Source organism: Ochlerotatus camptorhynchus, unplaced genomic scaffold, assembly GCF_037179485.1.
Source record: "Ochlerotatus camptorhynchus isolate MF236.1 unplaced genomic scaffold, CSIRO-AGI_Acam_v1.1 ptg000274l, whole genome shotgun sequence".
In the NCBI taxonomy this organism is placed as follows: Eukaryota; Metazoa; Arthropoda; class Insecta; order Diptera; family Culicidae; genus Ochlerotatus; species Ochlerotatus camptorhynchus.
In genome coordinates this window covers 4,263,025-4,283,397 of record NW_027040763.1, presented here as the reverse complement: position 1 = coordinate 4,283,397, position 20,373 = coordinate 4,263,025, and the positions used below count along the sequence as shown (strand labels likewise).

The 20,373-nt window shown below is 43.9% G+C and overlaps 5 protein-coding genes across 9 annotated transcripts in view; 2 read left to right on the top strand and 3 right to left on the bottom strand.

Moving 5' to 3' along the window:
• Positions 1-1,087, top strand: part of Synd (protein kinase C and casein kinase substrate in neurons protein Synd) — a 100,737-nt gene extending 99,650 nt beyond the window's left edge. For all 5 annotated transcript variants that reach the window (XM_065227542.1, XM_065227541.1, XM_065227540.1 and 2 more), the window contains one exon: positions 15-1,087. In XM_065227542.1, coding sequence (XP_065083614.1) covers positions 15-127 — 113 coding nt within the window. In that variant the 3' untranslated portion in view covers positions 128-1,087. The remainder of the gene's footprint in view (positions 1-14) is intronic.
• The window catches only part of LOC135705731 (E3 ubiquitin ligase Rnf121), a 598,717-nt gene that overhangs the window by 134,723 nt on the left and 443,621 nt on the right, over positions 1-20,373 (bottom strand). The window lies entirely within an intron of this gene.
• Positions 1,713-3,849, bottom strand: LOC135705717 (uncharacterized). Its single transcript, XM_065227555.1, has 2 exons — positions 3,730-3,849; positions 1,713-3,243 (listed from the first exon to the last, which is right to left on the bottom strand). Exon 2 carries the CDS (start codon positions 3,190-3,192, stop codon positions 1,879-1,881), a length of 1,314 nt encoding a protein of 437 aa, XP_065083627.1. The 5' UTR covers positions 3,193-3,243; positions 3,730-3,849; the 3' UTR covers positions 1,713-1,878.
• On the bottom strand, positions 8,867-10,099 carry LOC135705857 (translation initiation factor eIF2 assembly protein-like). The gene is made up of 2 exons (XM_065227710.1): positions 9,320-10,099; positions 8,867-9,250 (listed from the first exon to the last, which is right to left on the bottom strand). Exons 1-2 carry the CDS (start codon positions 9,993-9,995, stop codon positions 8,868-8,870), a joined length of 1,059 nt encoding a protein of 352 aa, XP_065083782.1. The 5' UTR covers positions 9,996-10,099; the 3' UTR covers position 8,867.
• Positions 10,364-16,771, top strand: IntS1 (integrator complex subunit 1). Its single transcript, XM_065227402.1, has 3 exons — positions 10,364-13,292; positions 13,358-14,716; positions 14,782-16,771. The coding sequence occupies exons 1-3, from the start codon at positions 10,431-10,433 to the stop codon at positions 16,750-16,752; spliced, it is 6,192 nt and encodes a 2,063-aa protein (XP_065083474.1). The 5' UTR covers positions 10,364-10,430; the 3' UTR covers positions 16,753-16,771.

The window sequence follows — 20,373 nt, the reverse complement described above, 5'->3', positions numbered from 1 at the left end:
ACCCATATTTTCAGGTGAAGTTTTCGAGAAGCTCGAAGACGAAGACGAGCAAGGTTGGTGCAAGGGACGTAAGGACGGTCGAGTCGGTTTGTATCCCGCAAATTACGTCGAAGCGACAGCGACGTAAAGCAACTAAAGGTAAACGAATTGGGAATGCATACCGCAGCGCACCACAACACATTCAGCCAGAACAGTCACGATGTGTGGTACTCGTGGTGTAGTTAGTTTGTTACGTTTATTTTAAAATTACCCGCGCACGTTCTAGCACCACCGCGAGATCAATCGCGCCAACTGGATCGTTGAGTCATTTTCTTTCAAATTTCTTTTCGAAGGAGAAATAAATTTTACAAAGCTGTATCTGCCTTATTTCAAAAGTATTTGAATTGAACGCTGGATGAGAGGAGAGTTTTTTTTCCGGCCGCTAAATTCGCTTCTAGGATTGACTAGACTAAGGAATGATTCGATTTGTAAAATGTTCTTTTTAGGTGATGTGTATAAGTTTTTGTTGAAGTAGTTCATAGGGAAAGCCTTTGCGGAAAGAGAACTAACAGGACTTTTACTAAAGTCCTGTGTTGTTTGGACATTTACTTGAAGTATCAATAGGGTTTACAATTATTCACAGTTGCGTCGATGCAATGTTTATATTTTTACCAAATTAGTTTTAAACCAGTCTGTACGTTTGCAAACTTTCGCGGGAATGGACGTAAGGAATTTAGAAGTCCAGGGCTGTTTTAAATCAGCAAACATGCTCACCCATAAACACATATGCATACATTTACGTACGTAAACTAGGATGGTACCGACTGAAGCGTTTACGCGAATGCAATTTTTCGGGATGAAACCCTCGCCGTGTGTGGAAATCAATGGAGATGAACATAGTCACGTTTGTTGAAATGTAGATTTATGAATTTAAAATGTAGAATGTATACAAATTGATAGAATCACAAATCAGCATGTTTAAGCTAAGCTGCATTTACAAGTAATACAGTTTCAAACTTGAATGACAGAGAACAGATTTTGATTCCATATACCTATCTACAAATCCAGATATAAGCCTCTGCATGTCCAGTTTCCAGCCTCCGTCTAGTAGTTTTCGTCATACTGAACCTAGCACTGAAAACAATCGATTTCTAATACAAGGAAAAGCATACAAAACATTGGAAAATTTGCCAAAAATATGAAGATATGGGACTAAACTATTACGGAACAAATACATACAAAGCATCTTTACAAATACAAAGACAATTACAACTGAATTTCACCATCGAATAATATTGAATCCACCAGTACTACTTGATTAGAGTCATAAAATCAAATCATACTTCTGTAGCAGCTCTGCTAGTATCAAATTGAACATTTCAAACGATTGCACGGCAGTTTCCCGAGCACTGGCTGTGCTCGGACCGAAATTGCCGTACAATCAGCAGCAAAACAAATTAGTCAAATGTATACAGTTGGTAAAGTCGATAAAAAAAAACACACAAACACACACAGATACACCTAGGACAATTTAAGGTTCAAGCTTGGTAAACGAAAAGCAAAATATGCTCTAGTAGGGAAAGTACAACAGTGAAGGTTTTCCTTGCGGTGCATTATAATAGCAATCGAACCGAAGAGAGTGAAAAGCTGCGAACGTAAACGTATCAGCGATATGATAAACTACTCTTAAACGGGATTAAGTGAACGAAACGGCAGTTGAACCGAGAATGTTATTGTAACATATTATGTTTGAGAAATATTCTATAAACAAAGGAAACAGAGCAAAACATATTAGGATTTAGTAGACGATAGCGAGATTTAAGTTATTTATATATAACTAGTGAAGTTAAAAAATACCACCGTCCAATTTATTGTGAAAGAAACTCCCACTCCTCCACTCTAATATAACAATTTAACGTCCTTCTTTTTGAGAATCGTCCTGAAACTCTCAGCCGACACTTTGTTCATATCGCAGGTCTCCAGCTTCCTAGCTTTCTTCCACGCGTCCGAAAACGTCCGCTCATCCAGGTCGAAGTTTCGAAAGATAGTTTTGATATCTTCGCTCCGTCTAGGCAGGAAGTAGTCCACGTGGCCAAGTCCGAATGATGTTCCTGGTTTCGGGGAAATAAGATCTCCGGCTGTATCGTAGTCCTTGAATTTATCCGATCTAAAACGCATTTCCATCAGATGATTCTGATTGATATCCGGCTCGCGTTGCAATTCGCGGAAATCAACTTGCGAGCAATCCTCCTGGAAAGGCTTGATCAGACGGCCGAATTTGTATCCGGACAAGGGTACGTGATGATCGAACAAATCCCACAACTTTTGAATGTTCTCCAGATTGACATGTTCAAGGTTTAAAATATCGATTACCGGTCGGATTTTTGAATAATCAATATGCACAGTCGCTGCTGAACTTAACATCTGTATCGCATCTTCGGCCAGATTTCCTTGCGTTTCAGTTTTTCTGCAAATATCAATCGCAGACTTATCTTTCTTAATCAGAGCAGATCTAACTTTGTTCAGATAATGTATTGCTTCCTGAAGCGACAGGAATTTTACGTCCAGATCTCGATTTACAATCAAATTTGAATTTGCTCGTCTATGCTGGACTCGTTTGTAATATCCATTACCAGAGGATCTTCTGTGCTGCTGCACAGGATTTCCGACAACCTTTTCTTCCGGTGCTGCGCAGGCCTCGTATTTCAATGCCTTCCAGGTTCGTCCGCCAGTAGGATCACTATTCGATTTAGTACCATGGGTCCGCAGCTTCAACGATTCCACTTCTTGGTCCTTTGATTCTCGATCTTGCTCCCCTTCCTCTTCACAAGCAGGATACATGATCTTCCGCATATCCATATCGGAGGCAGTAACGATCCCGTGCGTCAATCGTTTTGTTTCGCTCAAATTTCTAACGGATTCCAAATTGCGCTGCCCGCCAGTAGCAGATTCCTTGCGATCGCTTCGACCAAGTAATTCAATCGGTTCCTCGTCCGGGTTCTGTTCGATGATATTTTTCACCTGGGTGTAGTATCCATTGATGATGGGATGGATGTGACCGGACAAATATACTTCTTGGTCGGCCGGCTGGAACGAGCATTGATACGAAGAGTCGTACTGGTGGTTGATGGCTTTCGAGCCATGATGGGCTAGAAGTTGGGAAATTTTATCCACTGGTCGGTGAACAATGGATCGATGCGTTCGAGGTGCCATTTTGTGTCAGAAGAATTCCGTTGCATAGGCTGCTTTGATCACTTAATCATCCTTTTGTAAAGTCCAATTAGAGGTTGATTTCGGATCTCTAGATCGTTTTAAATAAACTTGTTTTCAGCTTGAAGCTCGAAAATCGAATGCGAGCTCTCAGTGTTGTTTATTTGCTTTTGTAACTTTGATAGCGTTACAAAAGTATTACTGATTCGTTTTCCAGTGGGTAATATCTTTTCAGATCGAACGTTTCATTTGTTATCTTCGTCATTAGACGAGTACACTTCGACAGTGAGCATTAATAAGAGCGAATACGCGATGATCGATTCTCTTCATCGATTTTCTCTTTGCATTGCTACAGCTAAGCGAAACAATTTTCAAGAATTTGTTCAATGCAGAGTAGTAACAGGTTGTATTGGCTATCAAAAGCAACAGCAAACGCACCGAGAAACGTTAAATCTAGCGAGTTATTAACAAAAGAGAAAATCGACGAAGAGAATCGATCATCGCGTATAGGCCCTTATGCATGCTCACTGTCGACTTCACCTTTCAAGGCCAACAATTGAAAAGCCTCAACTCCATTTTGTAAACAAACCTTGGAAGGTCATTTTCTCGCGAACCGAAACCGACATTCGCAAACCTTAAACACAATCGTGTAGAGCAGAATTTCCCCTACCTGTTCGTTTTGTTGATTTGCGTTGGTGGACTTCAGTTCGCGAGAAAATGGCCTTATACCAACAATCAATACGAAACTAACGATTTTAAATTGGCTCACCACTTTAGTAGCCTATTGGTCCCAAGCAAATGATTAACGTACCCTATTCTAGTTGAAATTCTATTACTACACTATGTTTGTTTTGATTCGCTATGAAAGTTTGACAGATAACATCAGGGGTGTGTGGATTCATGCAGAACATGCAGGGGTGAGTGAAATAGCTTGGGACGGCTTGGGACCGTTGCTCTGGTACTGAGTGAGCCAAAAATAATAATGATTTTCTTCGGGACCCAGTGGTCTTAGAGTTACCTCTATGCTTATACCACAAACGAAGTGACAGACGGAGCGGCTCGAAAACTTTGGTGACTAACCTGCTATTGCAATTTTTCAGTGTACCACATGGCAACACCACTACTACTGGATTGTACCACAAGGCAACACTACTACTAGATTGAACTAGCATTTTCACCAAATGTACTAGAATGTTTTGGTTCTATCTCTTTCACTCTACTCAAAACTGAAATGCATAAAAAATGACAAAATGATACGCACTCTTTGCACACTGTCAAAGAATCATTGTACACAAAATCAACTTTGTTCAAATCAAAACAAAATTACTAACCCATCTGGCGGATGATGGCACAAGCTTCCAAGAAAATTCTATTACAGTGAACCACATTATTTAAATGGATTTCTTCGCCAGTTAGTCGTCTGTCACTTCGTTTGTGCTTATACCCCGTTCACATTACAGCCTATATCACGTAATATAGCCTGTCTTGCAATGAGCACTCATACATAGGATTTCCTGTGAAAACTAGATCAAGTGATCACGTGATATACGCTGTAATGTGAACGGGGTATTACAATGTTTGTTTACAAAATTGAGTTGAGGCCTTTTCAATTGTTGATCTAGCTTTCTGCATTTCGAATTCAAGACTTGACTTGACTTTTAATTATAGATACTATAGAATCTATAGTATCTATAATAATAATTATTAATCCTGCCGCGTGTCCTGTCGTCATTTTCTGTTTTGGAGAACGAGGGGCCATACAACTTCAGACATATTTGCAAATATCATCAAAGATTTCAAAATATCAACGAACATATTAAAATATTTCCAAAAACATCTACAAGATAGAGATTTCTGTGCTGAACAATGAGTAAACCGTAGCTTCTTCTTGAAACAAACAAAGGTTCAAGCTCTTAAATTTGTTGAACCTCTAACGGAATCCCTTTATGAAGAGCTTTCATTTAAATTCCGTTATAATTGCTTATCTTTTGACAGATATACGTATTTCGTCTACTACTTACAGACTTCATCAGAGGTGTTGAGTACTTGGCACTGATGAAGTCTGCAAGTAGTAGACGAAATACGCGTATCTGTCGAAAGATAAGCAATTATAACGGAGTTTAAAGGAAATAAACCAACACACTCAAAGCTCTTCATAAACGTGGAAGCTTTGTAGGTTGCGATTCTATCAATATCGTTCGAACGTTCTTGAAAATCCTTTGATCGCACATAACGATGTGCTTGTTGTGATATGCGCAGTACAGAGAAAGGAAAATAACGTGTAGTACGGTTGACTAACCAACTCGGAATGAAACTTTATTTCTGCTTGATGTGGTATACAGCAATGAGTGTATTTGTGTATGTGAAAGGAAGAGTGTCAAGAGAATATATATAGCACTGATATAAAAACGATCCTGTCTTTGTTGTGATTGAAATGACAAGAGTCTAACACTCCTCCTCAACGAAGACGGTATCGGTAATGGACCTGATGCCGATCGCGTTCCTGTGTCTCTCTAACTTGATCCGCTCCAAGGGCTTAGTCATCATGTCCGCTTCCATTTCGGATGTTGGAATGTACTTCAGATCGATGACTTCACGTTGCTGGAAGTGTTTTCTGGGCCGCGGGCTACGGGTGTTCCATCTATGAATCTTGCATCACGACTTACAATGACTTTCTTCGTTGATCGATCTAGGAACCTGTAGGCCTTATGTTCCGCAGAATAGCCCACAAACGTTAGCTTTTGGGCTGTTTCGCTGAGCTTCTTGCGTTTTTGTTTCGGTATGTGAACCCACGCGGTACTGCCGAAGACTTGCAGATGACTCACGTTCGGTTTCACGTTGAACCACAGCTCGTACGGGGTTACACTCACAGATTTTGACGGGAGAATATTCTGGAGGTACACCGCTGTACTCAAAGCCTCTGCCCAATAGCACTGCGGAAGGTCAGCCTCAAATAACAAACATCGAACCATCTCCACAAGATAGCGGTTGCGACGTTCAGCCACTCCATTCTGCTGTGGGCTATACCCCGCTGTAAACTGGGCACCAATCCCCTGTCGTTTGTAGAAATACCGCAGCCGCTTGCTAGAGTATTCCCCTCCTTGATCCGATCGCACAATTTTCGGACTGCGACCGAAGTGGTTCTTCACATACACAGCAAAAAAAGTTGTTGAATATTACATCGAAACTGCTGCAACCAGGTCAATCTATCGGTTGTGCAATATCACATTGTACGATGTACATCGATTTTGCGAACAAAATTACATCCATTGATGTAATATTGTATCTGCTTTTTGCTATTACATCATTATTTCATACATCAGCTTGAATTACGTTGATCGATATTACATTTTTTTTTGCTGTGTAGGCGACGTACTCTTCCATCTTGTCGGCCACTTCCGACTTCTCCTTCAGCAGATACACCGTACAGTAACGAGAGAAATCATCAATTACCGTCATAAAGTATCGGTATCCGCTCACCGAAGGGACTTCCACCGGGCCGCACACATCGGTGTGAACGATATCTAAGGGGGCCACGGTTTGCGATTTGGAATCTTTAGGGAATGGAATACGTGTACTCTTACCTTTTAGGCAGCATTCACAAGGTTCATCTACGACACACTCGACTACCTCAAGTCCATTCACTAGGTTGCGCTTTTTCAAAATCCTGATGGCATTCGGCTCCCGATGGCCAAACCTCCTGTGCCAAACGTGTTTACAATTGGCGTTGTGTTGGCTCTTCGCTACCAAAACAACCTCGTCGGGCCGCTTCAGCTGGTACAATCCCTGCTTGAGACCGGCCACCGCTACTGTCACGTCATCTCGTTTGATTTGGCAACCACTGGTGCTGAAAACCACTGTCGCTTGCTTCTGTATGAGCGCTGACACCGAAAGCAAATTCATCGCCAGAGTGGGGATGTACAACGCCGAACTTAGCTGCATCTTCCTGCGTTCACCTTTTTCGTCACAGCACTCGATTTCCCCGCATCCTTCGCCTTCCACTTTAGCCACTTTTCCGTCCGCCAGTTTAACGTACTTCACATCACTAGGGCGCAATTCAACGAAAAAATCTCGGTCCGCGACGGTGTGGCTCGTAGCGCCAGAGTCAATAATCCAACATTTGTCCATATTGTCACTCCCGGTAACACAGGTCACGAACGCAAACGAAACACTATCTTCTTTTTTCTTGGTGCGCTGCGGCTGAGCATTGCTCCGCTTTTCCGCCTCCCGAATGAACTGCCGGCAAAACTTTTGTTTATGTCCCGGCTGCTTGCAGAAATGACAGATGATCTGCTTCTTATTTCTGCTTTCCTCCTTAACCTTCAACACTGAGTCCGTCTCAGAGCCCTGACGCTTGGCAGCTTCGTCCAAAAGTTTCCTTTTCACCAGCTCCAACGTAAGGTCGGCTTCTGCCCGGGTCTCGAGGGCAGTTGTCAATGCGTCGAACGAGCTCGGAAGACTTCGCAGGATCATTGCGACAGCGAGGTTTTCTGCCAACTCCTGCCCGGCGTTAGCCAGCCGTGAAAACAACTCCTCCATGGCAAACACATGCTCCTCCATACTTTCCCCCTCCGAGTAGCGTTTATCGCAAATGCGTTTCAGAAGGGAAACTTTGGAAGTTAGGCTGGTTTTCTCGTGGTGATTTTTCAATGCCAGCCAGGTTAGTCTTGCGGTTCTCACAGCACGAATCAGGCTATGCTGATTATCATCAATCAGGAGCCCGATGGTTGCTCTCGCCTTTGCGTCCCCTGCATCCCAAACGCCAGCTGCTTCGGCATCCGGCTTTACTCCTGGCTCAACATAGCGCCAAAGCTCCTCGCGGATGAGTAGCAGCTCCACTTTAAAACGCCAACTGGGGTAGTTTATGTTGTTTAATTTCTGGATGCTAAAACGGGATCCATCCATTTTGTTGCACTCCGACGAAGGCTGCCGCGACGAACAACAAAAACCGCGACGAAAAATTTAACAAATTCCGATCGAGAAAAAAAAAACCGAAAAAAATGGCGTCACTTTTGTATTTTCTCCGCGCGCAGGCCCATAACCTGTTGTGATATGCGCAGTACAGAGAAAGGAAAATAACGTGTAGTACGGTTGACTAACCAACTCGGAATGAAAACTTTATTTCTGCTTGATGTGGTATACAGCAATGAGTGTATTTGTGTATGTGAAAGGAAGAGTGTCAAGAGAATATATATAGCACTGATATAAAAACGATCCTGTCTTTGTTGTGATTGAAATGACAAGAGTCTAACAGTGCTATGGTGTATAAGCTAAGATATGCTCAATCTGGATCACCTTAGAAACGTTGAACTCTGACTGGTCTTCAGAGCAGTACCCTTGATATGAAATGCCCTATAGAGCAAGCTTCAAGACTTGACTCAATATGTCTAAGCAATCGTCTGACACGTTTTATTTTATAGAAACGAATGATTGGCACAATGTGTAAACAGGTTACCCCACGACTTCACTGATGGACCAACATTTTGCATCAGGTTAAGAACAAGGAGGCATTAATGACCTAAAATATTAAGGTGGGCAGCGTTGGAAAAGTTCGTGATATTTCACAAAGCCCATTCGGAGGTGGTTCAAAGCTGAGTGCCTTGGTCGAGAAAGCATGCCAAATCAAGTGAACCAGAGAATTTCATTCACAGCAATAGTTTATTTTTTCCCACCATTCATTACTCTTGTCGGTTACTATCATCGCTGTCATCCTCTTTCGCTTGCAGCTGCCACTCTCCCATCAACCGGTTGATCAGATTGCTGCTATCGCCTTCGGCACCGCCGGCACCGGACGAAGTGGAAGCTCCGCCCAATGTGCCTTGAAACATATCGATAACATCCTGCGGGAATCCGTAGTTGTTTCTCCGGTTCGGTTGTATACCGCAATCCTCCGGAAGGTAGCGGAATTCGGGATCGTCTTCCTCCTCGATGGTGGCCGTCGCTGCCTCCGCATCCAGTTGATCGTAGTCAAATGCCAGACTATCGGAATGGCCTTTTCCGTACAGGGAAAAATCCATTATCACCACGTGATCCTTCGCCGGACGATAGACGTCGAATACATCTGGGGGCAGCAATTTAGGAATTGGGAAAATAAGTTCTCCGTGAACGTATGCAAAGACAATACACTTACAATCTTTCAAAGGAAAGCTTTCCTTGATCTTTTCCTTGTACAAGGAAACTATATCACTGACTATGTCGCTTCGCTCAGCAGCTATGTGTTCGTGGTACGATGGCCAATGCCTGGGTGAAATTGCCACCAGTGATTTGTTCTTCACAAAGCATCGGAACTCCGATCCCGGGTGGATGTCCCGCCACTTTTTCAGTACAATGTGATACCCACTGGCATTGACGGGGGACCTCTCGGCGAAATCGTCCTTGCAGAAGCTGGACGCTTTCAACAGTTGATACAGATCGGTGATGTCTTTCACGCAGAGCGACTGCCCCAGGGTGATCCACTGGGCATCTTTCGGGCAGTGCCAATCGCTTTTCGGGAAAGCCGATCCACCCAGTTTCTCAATGGCATCGGCAAGCATCTTACTGAAGGCCGGGAATTCTGGCAGATCTGCATCATCATCGTCGTCGCTGAATTGGTCGTCGTATGAATTATAATGCTTAACTTTGTTGGTCTCCGATGAATGAAGATTGGAACATTCTTTCGGCAGAATTACCATGTCCTGTCGAAGATACGTCAGGACATCGTCCGGAATCGGAATGATGTAGGATTTGATGGTGTTCTTTTTCAGCTGGTCGTACCAGTTCACCAACATGCAGGCGGCCTTCTCCAATTCGATATTTCGGAGCAACATATTTAATCGGATCTCACAAAAGCGCTTATAATTAGAAAATTATTAGAGAAAATCTGATGAAATTTTGATTGAATGTGACGCGTAATATGTTTATAGGCAATGGTCTTAGCCGTCATCAGACAACAGCAAACAAACAAACAAAATAATATGCTTCTGTTTTTCTCGTTTTTCTGCTTTGTCGCAAACTATCAAACGCACGTGTATCACAGCAGAGTCGCTGCAAGGGATTTGTTTTCACTTTTGCTGGTCACCGTGAATCGACAAAGTCGACAAAAGCACAGCAATGTCATAAAATTAGCAAACGTCAAACTTCCTCCATTCGTCAACGTAAACACAGGAAAATTTGTAAGATTATTCTTTAATTATCACCATTTTTACGGGAAAATACGGTGCAAAATATTGTTTTATTGTTGATAGTTGCAAGTGAAAACAACGATGGATCGCAACAAACCGAGCTCCAGTGCTCGGTCTACAAAAAAACAGATTGGATTGCCACAGAGTGAATTGTTTGCGCTGGGATCGAAATCCGGCACCAGTTCCCGTGATGATCCGAAAAACAAACCGGGTGTCAGTGGAGTTTCGGAACGCAAGCGGGATGCTGCGGCGCTGGCTAGTGCAGTGGCCGCCAAGAAGATCAAACTTAGCTCAACGAGTGGATCCGGTTCGGTAGGCTCTACGTTGCCGGGGACGAGCAAGCCGTCATCCGGCGGGGATAGTTCCAGCAACAGTAGCGTGTTGGAGTACTGGGAACAGATGGCCCTGGACTGTGAATCGGTGGATTTGGTTTCTTCGGTGCTCAGTGCTATCGACCAGCAGGACAGTGACAGCGTGGTGGGATATATTTGTGGAGCAATCAAGTTGTTGATATCCCCCAAGTCAAAGTCGGAATCGGTGCTGTCGTTGTCACTGTTGTACTTGGCTAAGATAAGACCGCATCTATTTTGTAACGACACGATAACATCGGCGTTGATTGCCGTTTTGAAAAGGGACACTCAAAATTCGTTCAAAGGTCGGAACAATCCAACTGTCCACATTCTGGCCTGTAATCTGCTGGCCAGGGGTTATAGCGATAAGAAACAGTGGCCAGAGAGTTTGATCAAAACCTACGTCGAGGATGCAATCAATGATCGCGTTTGGGTTGACTACGAAGAATGTGCACCGCTCACGGATAACTGCGTTGCTGCTTTCGGAACGAAGATCCCTCCCAAGTGGATGCTACAGCCGGAACTTAGTGCGTTGAATCCAAATGCCAGGGAGAATCCGGCGATCGACGATGAACACTCGACCGACAGTGGAATGTTTGGCGATGCTCTGGGGAAGGATCCGGACGCGAATCCGCCGCGTTTCGCACACATTCAGGAGCAGGTTGAGAAGATTGTAGTCGAAGCTGCGAAGGACCAACTCAATCGCAGGCAAGCTCCCGACTGTTCGACGAGAAACTTTTTAAAATTCCTATCATTGGGATGTGGATTACCGGAGGTGAGAGCATTGGCCATTCCTCGGCTGGAACTTTGGATTCACAATGGAAAATTGATGAAGCCTGCCCAGGAGTTGCTCACCTTCATTTGCTACAACGTAACGGGACAGAATCCAAAAGATCACGAAGTACTGTCCAATTTGGTGAAGATGCGACTCAAGACGAAGCCATTGATAAACATCTTTATGATTTGCCTGAAGGAGATGATCAACTGTCAGTCGGAAATTTTGAACATGATGCTGAAGTACGTCGTTCAGAATGAACTCTCGAATGCTCGAAACCCGAACAACATGGGCATGCTGGCGACCATGTTTCAGGCTAAAGCAACCGAGTCGGCTACCCATCTGGCGGAAATCTATCAAGAATGTTTACTTCAAAGGGAAGATGTCCTCAGAACGCTACGAGTGTTTCTTCGAGAATTGGTCAAAATGCTTCGCTATGACATCAATTTAATGATATTCTCCAAGGCACTGCTCACGACTCGAGCCGATTTGAAACCTCAAGTGACGAGTTCGGAGTTTCGTGATCGCATCTTCCATTCCGTTGTCGATTTGGTATGTCTCTGCATGTTCCTGTCGGTTTCTCCGCAAATTCGAGAAGCCAATGCATCCATTCGCAGCGGAAGAGAGCCTAAGAGCTCCCCGGCGCTGACGACTTTCTATCAGCAAATGTCCACGATCCAATTCGATACGCTCACCTGGATGCACGAAGTGGTTCCGGTCATGTACAAACCATCGCCCAACGATTTCAAAATAGCTTTCCATAAAATGCTTTTCTTGGATTCTCCGGAAGCTTACGCGAAAGGCGATCAGTGGCCACCGGAACCGGAACGAGCTCCGCTATTGAGAATAGTTTCGGAAATTCCTCTGCAGCAGAACTCAATGCTTCGCATAATCCTCATTGGCATAACCAAGGAAATTCCCTTCACCATCCCGGACACCATGGAAATCATCGAGCAGCTGGTCCGTCGCGCCGGATCGCTCCGTCACGTCGACTATCCCCCACTGGATGTGGCCAACCTCGAAATCATCGATCTACTCTTCAAAATGTCCGAATATCATCATCCGGACAACATTGTACTCCCACCAAATTACGAACCTCCAAATCTAGCCATATCATCGCTATACTGGAAAACCTGGATTATCCTGCTGCTCATTTCCGCCCATAATCCATCAATATTCGGATCATTCTGCTGGGAGCAGTACCCTATGCTGCGCACTCTGATGGAAATGTGCATTACCAATCAAATCGGACCGACCAAGTCATCCGATGAGGAACTACAGGTCGCCACCGCAGAAAAGTGTCAGATTTTGGAATTCGAAAACCACCTGGCATCGAACGTTATCAACGAGCAGAATAGCCTTTTGCTGTCCCAATTGATTCTCATGGATCCCCGAGGTGTGGCTAGACGTCCTCCGAATCACGTGCTGGAACAAATTCAATCACTGAACGTCACTCATCGGTTGGGTCATCTGCTGTGTCGTAGTCGAAAGCCGGATCTTCTACTAGAAATCATCCAGCGGCAGGGAACCTCCCAGGCCATGCCTTGGTTGGCAGATCTCGTACAGAACAGCGACGGTGACTTCAACCATCTACCAGTGCAGTGTTTGTGCGAGTTTCTGCTGTCCAATTCGAGTACCGTCATTGTGGAGAACAGCCGCGAGGCGGAGCTGCTGGTCTATCTGCAGAAGGTGGTTCAGGACGAAAATGGGGACCATCAAATGAACTGCGAAATCATGGAGTACTTTTTACGGCGGTTGTCGTCGTTCTCGAACCAATCCCGGCAGTCGGCCATCCGGGGATTGAAGCTCCTGTTGAAGGTGAGTTTTCTAAGATGTCTGATAGTTTGAAACCCGACGCTTTAACTTTACTCGTATTCCCACAGGTCTTTCAGGAAGAAAATGATCCGGTCCCAATAGAGAGCAACAACTCGGATTGGTTGCTACGCTATCTGCCGACAATTCCGCACTTTGTGTACGTGCGTCCAAACGTGGTCGTACAGCTGCGGGCCGCTTGCCAGGTGGAAAACTCCCCCGAACTGGTTATGGTCTACATCCAATTTATAGCCGCTCACACATCGATGGACTCGGAAGCGGACATGCTTGAGCACGTCATGGACATGTCCCATCTGATCGTCGAACGGAGCACTATCTTTTCGCACATCATTCCGACGGCGACGGATCAGAGCGAGGCACGGGTCCAAACCCTAAACTGCCTGTTTGTTATGTTCAACAACTTCCTTATCAAGTTGAGGGAGTACAAAATAACTCAAGCTTTCACCGAGTACCAGGATCTGCTGTTGGTGCAATTCGCCGACGAAAGTCAATGTCACATTCACTTGAACATCATTCAAGCTTTCGTGATACTTTTGACCCACTCGACGTTCATCCCGGTGGCGGCGCAAATCTTGGATTACTGGTTCCCGGAAGAAGCTCCACCACCGCAGGCGTTCAACATCGAGACGTCCGAAGCGGTACAGATTCTACCCGATTGGCTCAAGCTGAAAATGATCCGTAGCAACGTGGACCGTTTGGTCGATGCAGCTCTGCAAGGATTAACTCCGGATCAGATCGTCCTTTTCGTCCAGAACTTCGGAACTCCTATCAATTCGATGTCTAAACTGCTGGCCCTCCTGGATCGGGCCGTCATCGAGCAGTTCGACGCAGTGAACAACGCCATCCTGCACAAAAAATACCTTACGCAGTTGGTGGAAATCCAGCAAGCTAGAGGTGCGAAAAATGGACACATTTCCATCCAAGCCTTGGAGTTGGACAACCAGCCAATCGGTGATCCTCCGATGATGACCCTAACGGTTATGGAACCCCTGCAGATTAATTTGAACGATGAGGGCCGAACGCGAACCATTTCCGAACAGAGCAAGCCTGCTTCCAAGACCAAGGAGATCGAAGAAGCTGTGGAGATCGTACTGACTCACCCGGCTATTAGCAAACCGAACATGGCCAAGTACCGGAAGTTGATACAACGCTTGAATAGTGGTGGAAAGTCATCCAAATCGCAGGAGTACACGGCCAATAAGGTGCTCAACTACTTGGGAAGGTTGATCAAGAGCCCCCAGGGCCAGTATCTGATCAAGAATTGGATTCAGAATGCTCAGATGTGTTGCTTCTTCCGTTCGCTGTTGGCCATCCCGCCGGAGAAGTTCGAAAATCTAAACTATTTGCTGCACATTCTTGACGAGATCATCAAGTACATGAATCCCGCTTCGAATACGGTTCTTCTGCAGGTAATTTTCACCTTGTTCAAGATTTATTTAAGGCAGTGGTTCTTATTTGTTTTCCATTGGCATAGGTATTGGTCGGCAAGCGTCAGCAGCTGATAAAGATAGCGCAGAAAGACAATCTTCAAGGACAGGGTTCGTCGAAAAATCTCCTTCAGGTCCTCACTACCAACAAGGCATCGGAAGTTGAGCGCGAGGGTAAGCTGCAGCTGCGTCAAACCGGCACCGAAGAGATGATCAATGTGATTTCCACCTTGCTCAAAAGCGGGCAGGGTATCAAGATGGAAATCCAGGAGTTGCAATTTGACAAACGTGGACTGTTGGTCGATTGGCTGGCGGATGCCGATTCGGAGCTGGTTCACGTCAACAAGGACATCCAGATGGACATGCTGTTCAACCGAAGTCTCGGTGATTTCCGACCGTACTTGCTGTCGCTGATGGGCCATCAAGCTAGCTGGTCAACGCTCCACGAGACGGTGGATTTGCTGATGAAAAAGTTTAATTCAAATTATGATCCATGTTCGGTGCTAGACTTTATCGATACCTTGACGAGAAATCCCAAGCTTTGGCAAGGACGGGATAAAGCCGTTCCAAAGCACGAGCAGGTGGAGTACATTGTCATGTTGAGTGAGAAACAGGTGAAGACCTTCATTGATTATATCCTCGCCGAGGCCAATGAAGACACTTTGTGCGAACGTGTGAAATTGCTTCTGCAATGCGTGGATTGCAAGTCTGATTACCTGTCTATAATGGTTGACTATGCAGATGGTAAAACGGATGCCTCGTCGAAGAAATTCATGCAGCAACTATATCTCAACATTCCACCGATGAAGTTTTTGATGCCGCACATTGAAGGTGTCTACGATGCAGATGTACGCAATGCCACCGGTTGCGTTGGGGATAAGTTCGCTTACTACATCCTGACTACGATTGCCTGCTTGACGAACCCGAGAGACTTTCAACAGATGTCGGCAGAGATGGAACTTATTGTCAGAAAGCTCGCGGCGTCTCATCCCGTTCTACTGCTGCGTCAGCTCTCCGTTCTGGCTACCTTACTCCAGGGTAGAGCTCACATGGACCTGTCGGTACTTCGCGCCGAGTATCACTTCCATCTGTTCCACCAGGTTATGGGAATACTGGAACTGCTTCAACCACTGGTATTCGAAGACAGCTACCACAATGGACTTCAAAACGCTTTGAATTGCTATTTTGCGCTGCTGAGAAATTACGGCAACGTCAAGGAAACCTACACTTTGATCTACCGTTTCATGGAATTCCTTCATGCCTATATCGGCACCAATCCTAAAATGGCAATCAGTTTCATACAAAACTTTTCCGATCTCCTAAACGATCTAGCTCATCAACATTGCGACCTGCAATCGCTCCAGCAACTCGTTCAAGGTCTGTCGATGTTCAAACAGCGGACATCTTCCAGTCCGGCGGCGATCAGATCTGAACCGGAGGAACCTACGCCGGGAACGTCCAAGGATACCAAACCGCCACCCGCAGACTCCACCACAACAAGCACGAAGTCCGCGCAGCAAGCAACAGCCGCGATAATGATGTCCACCTACGTGAAGAACGATGTCCTGCCCCAGCACTGGCAGGAACTAACCCACGCGCTTCGGTCCCGTGAAATCGATGACATTGTCACTCCGATGCAGGAGATTGACGCACTGACCGTCAAACGTCCGGCCTTGCTGGAAGACATCTTCGATGAAATCATCCGTTTCCTTACGCACTCGTCGGGACCGATCCGTCAAACGGCTCACGGATTGATCACACGTTGGCTCAAGCAGAACCCTGGAAATTTCTCCACCAATAGCTCGGCGCTGACGGCGTTCGTGCAGTGTCTCTACCACGAAGACGTCGCAGTGGTACAGACTGCCCTGGACAAGACCACCGAGTACGCACTCTGTCTGCAGGAGTATGCACCGCAGATTTTGATGACCATGTTCAACTTGGGCATCAACAACAAGATCAACACGTACACAGCGATCAAACGGTGCGTGCAGGCGATCAAGAAACAGCATGCCTGTTGAACGTGGGGTAATCATGAAATCTCTTGATGGAAAGTAATTATATCTTATACTGTAGTGAAATAAATGTTTCAACTAATCGAACTGCGGGCTGTTTCTAGTATCCAGTAGTGCTGTCTTCGTATCGCGTTAGGATGCATGCACTCGATGCCATACAATGAGTTTTCAGAATAATTGTCCAGGCTCCTCACCTGGTGTGAAATTATGAACCCACTGGTGATTGCAAACTTTGAGAAGTTTCTGGAGCTAAACCCGCAAACTCGTTTTATGTCATTGTACTACATGTACATAACACAGGATGTCTACCCTTAGCAGCATAATCCCAATTGTGTTTGCTTCTCCGACTTCGACAATTCTGTTCGCGAGAGATTCGTGATCGATTGCTCCATGATTGCTTCGCAAGATCGTTATTCACATATGGATCATCAATAGAGGCGTCCGCTGGTTTTGGTATTTATCTCGGTATTTATAACGAATTTCATAGCGCCTCTCGAGTGCTCCTTGCTCTGTATATGTTGCTGAGCTGGCGGCAATACATTATACGCTAGTAACTATCGTCTCACTCCCACCGAATGACTATTTTATTTTTACGGATAGTCTCAGTTATGTAGAGGCTATTCGCTCCATGAAGCTGATAAAGCACTCCTCGTATTTGCTCATGGGATTAAAAGAGCTTCTATTCCGATTCGGGGCGTCATTTAACGACCGAAATGAGAACCAGCGGTGGAGATGCTTTACATGATATAGAGCTTTTTGACGTTTAATCAGCGCACACTAATGCACCATTTAAACTGAAGGAGTGTGAGCAAAAGAGAAACAGATTAGTGGGAAAACAAACCATCCATTCATCCCTGTGTGCTGGATAGAGAAAGGCGATTAAACCAGATACGTTAAATAGAGCTTTTTGACGTTTAATCGGCGCACACTACTGTACTACTTAAAGTGAACGAGTGCGAGCAAGAGGGAAACAGGTTAGTGGGAAAACAAACCGTACATTCATCCATGTGTGCTAGATAGAGAAAGATGATTAAACGTCAAAAAGGTCTATAGAGACACGCATAGACTGAAGCAAGAAGAACCAAACGAGCAAAGTAAATAAACATTACTCAATTCACCAGAAAGTAGTATCAACAATCAATACGAAACTAACGATTTTAAATTGGCTCACTACTTGACTAGCCTATTCTGCCGGTAATCGCAAGTCAGTCCCATCTGCATTTTTATCAATTTTGAGTTAGCATCATTATTCAGTTTATCTTTCTATGTTTTTTGAGATGTGCTATTGAAATAAGGTGGTTTGTTCAAGAAAAATGAAAAACAATACCAAGTCAAATTGTCCCACACCGAAAAGTAGCCGCAAGTCAGTCCCATTAAAAAAAATATGTTAGAAATGTTAGACAACACATCGCATCATGAGATTTGTATCAAGACAGATTTTGACTACTTCCCCTAGGGTATCTGGAACATGTCCTGATCTGGCCAATATAGTTCTTACGATACTCAGTTTGACCGCCAATGGATATAGATTTGAATTCTCATGTGATTTGATGTATCGCTTGATGGATTTTGATTTAAAAAGGATTTACCACTTCCCCGGGGATACCCGGAACATGTCCGGGTTTGGCCAACATGGTGCTGGTCACTGATCATGACTCTGATTTTATTTTTTAAATTCTCATGTGAATTGATTTATCGCATGGTGGGTTTGGCACGTTTATGAAAAGCTCTGGTCTGAAGACCCATACTTACCGGAATATGTTCCAGCCATTGCTCTGGAACCAGCAAAACAAATCCAGAAACATTCAATAACGTTCTATGGGACCATCCCGCATAAGCGCGAACCATAAATTGACCTTACCTAAAATGGTTATAAATTGTTTATAATCCCTGCTAAACTTCAACTGAAATGGTTATGGAACTTTACATGAACGTTTAATGATAAAGTTTTAACCTTAAGTATTATAGTTTTTTGGAAGTGGACCTTACAAATAATGGGTTGTTAAGAACCATTACCATTCAAAATTCTTGTTTTCTCCATACATTTTCGGGAGGAGGACTATATTAGAACATTTTAACTTATGGTTTGAGAACATTAATGGTAATGGTTATGGTAACCAGTAAGGTCCATGAATGGTTTTGTAACATCGATCAACTTTATGTGGAATATATCGCGAATTGGTTGCCTGCAAATTACTGATTACCAATTCACGATATATTTCACGTAAAGTTGAGCGATAATACAAAACCATTAATGGACCTTACTGACAACCATTACCATAACCATTAATGTTCTCAAACCATAAGTAAAAACGTTCTAATATAGTTCTCTTTCCGATAATGTATGGAGAAAACAAGAATTTGGAATGGTTTTAATGGATTATAAACAATTTATAACCATTATCGGTAAGGTCATGTGATGGTTCGCGTTTATGTGGGATGGTATCTTTCTACTGTTCAATACTGTGCTAAACTAATGCAGCATCGTCATGGAATTGTGACTGACTTGCGGTTATTTTTCTCATTGACGTTAAATGTAATCGCAAGTCAGTCCCATTCAGATTTTGGCCATAAAATAAAAATTTCACGATATTTTTTTCAATATTTTATGGTAAACATACATGCATTCTATCACATTGTACGTTCATTTTTAAATTTATCCCTCCAAATAAGTGTCATATCGATATCAGAAAACTTGTAAAATATTTGAACGTCGTTTTCTCATTTCCAGTTTTTTACAGATGGGACTGACTTGCGATTATGGGCAGTATTGGTCCCAAGCAAACGATTAACGTATCCCATTCTAGTCGAAATTCTACTACTACACAATGTTTGTTTTGATTCGCTATGAAAGTTTGACAAATAAAATGAGGGGTTATTGGTTTTTCCTATGTTTCGAGGGGTGAATCGATTAGCTTGGGACCGAAGAGAGTACCAGAGCTGAGCCAAAAAGTTGAGCTCGTTACTTCGGGACCTTCTGGTCTTAGAGTTACCTCTATGGTAGTATTGTTCTCAATGATGATAAAAGTGTTTAATTATTTTCACGGAATATTTGATTTCTGTTATTTATTTATTAATTCTTGATGTAATTAAATGCAACATTTATTAGTGATAAAAAAATTCGAATCGGATTGTTTTATCAAGTTTCATGGTAATAAAAATGATTTCGCTACAAGAAAAACAGTAAAATATGGACAAAATTTATACTGTCATGGAGCGACTGTTATCTCTCGTCTTCGCTTTATTTTTGCGCACTTCATTTTTATTCAGTTCCGGACGAACGTTCAAATTTTCTTAACAGCATTGTGGCACTGTATGTAAGTCATTTGAAGCCACTCAAAGAAACATGGTTGCCAGTGAGATTGCCAAAAGATCCCTCAAAAACCATGCTGCTGTTTCGACAGAAATTTTCATTGCGCGTCTCTATCAACGTTTTACGCATACGACATATATGCTTTTACGGAAACCTGGCTCAACTGCAACACACTTTCCACTCAGATTTTTGGACGTGTATTTACTGTTTTCCGTTCTGACAGCACAAACCTGACAAGTACTAAAAAATCTGGTGGAGGTGTGCTTTTGGCTGTTCGTTCCAACTACAAATGTCGCCTGCACTTCTGTCGAATA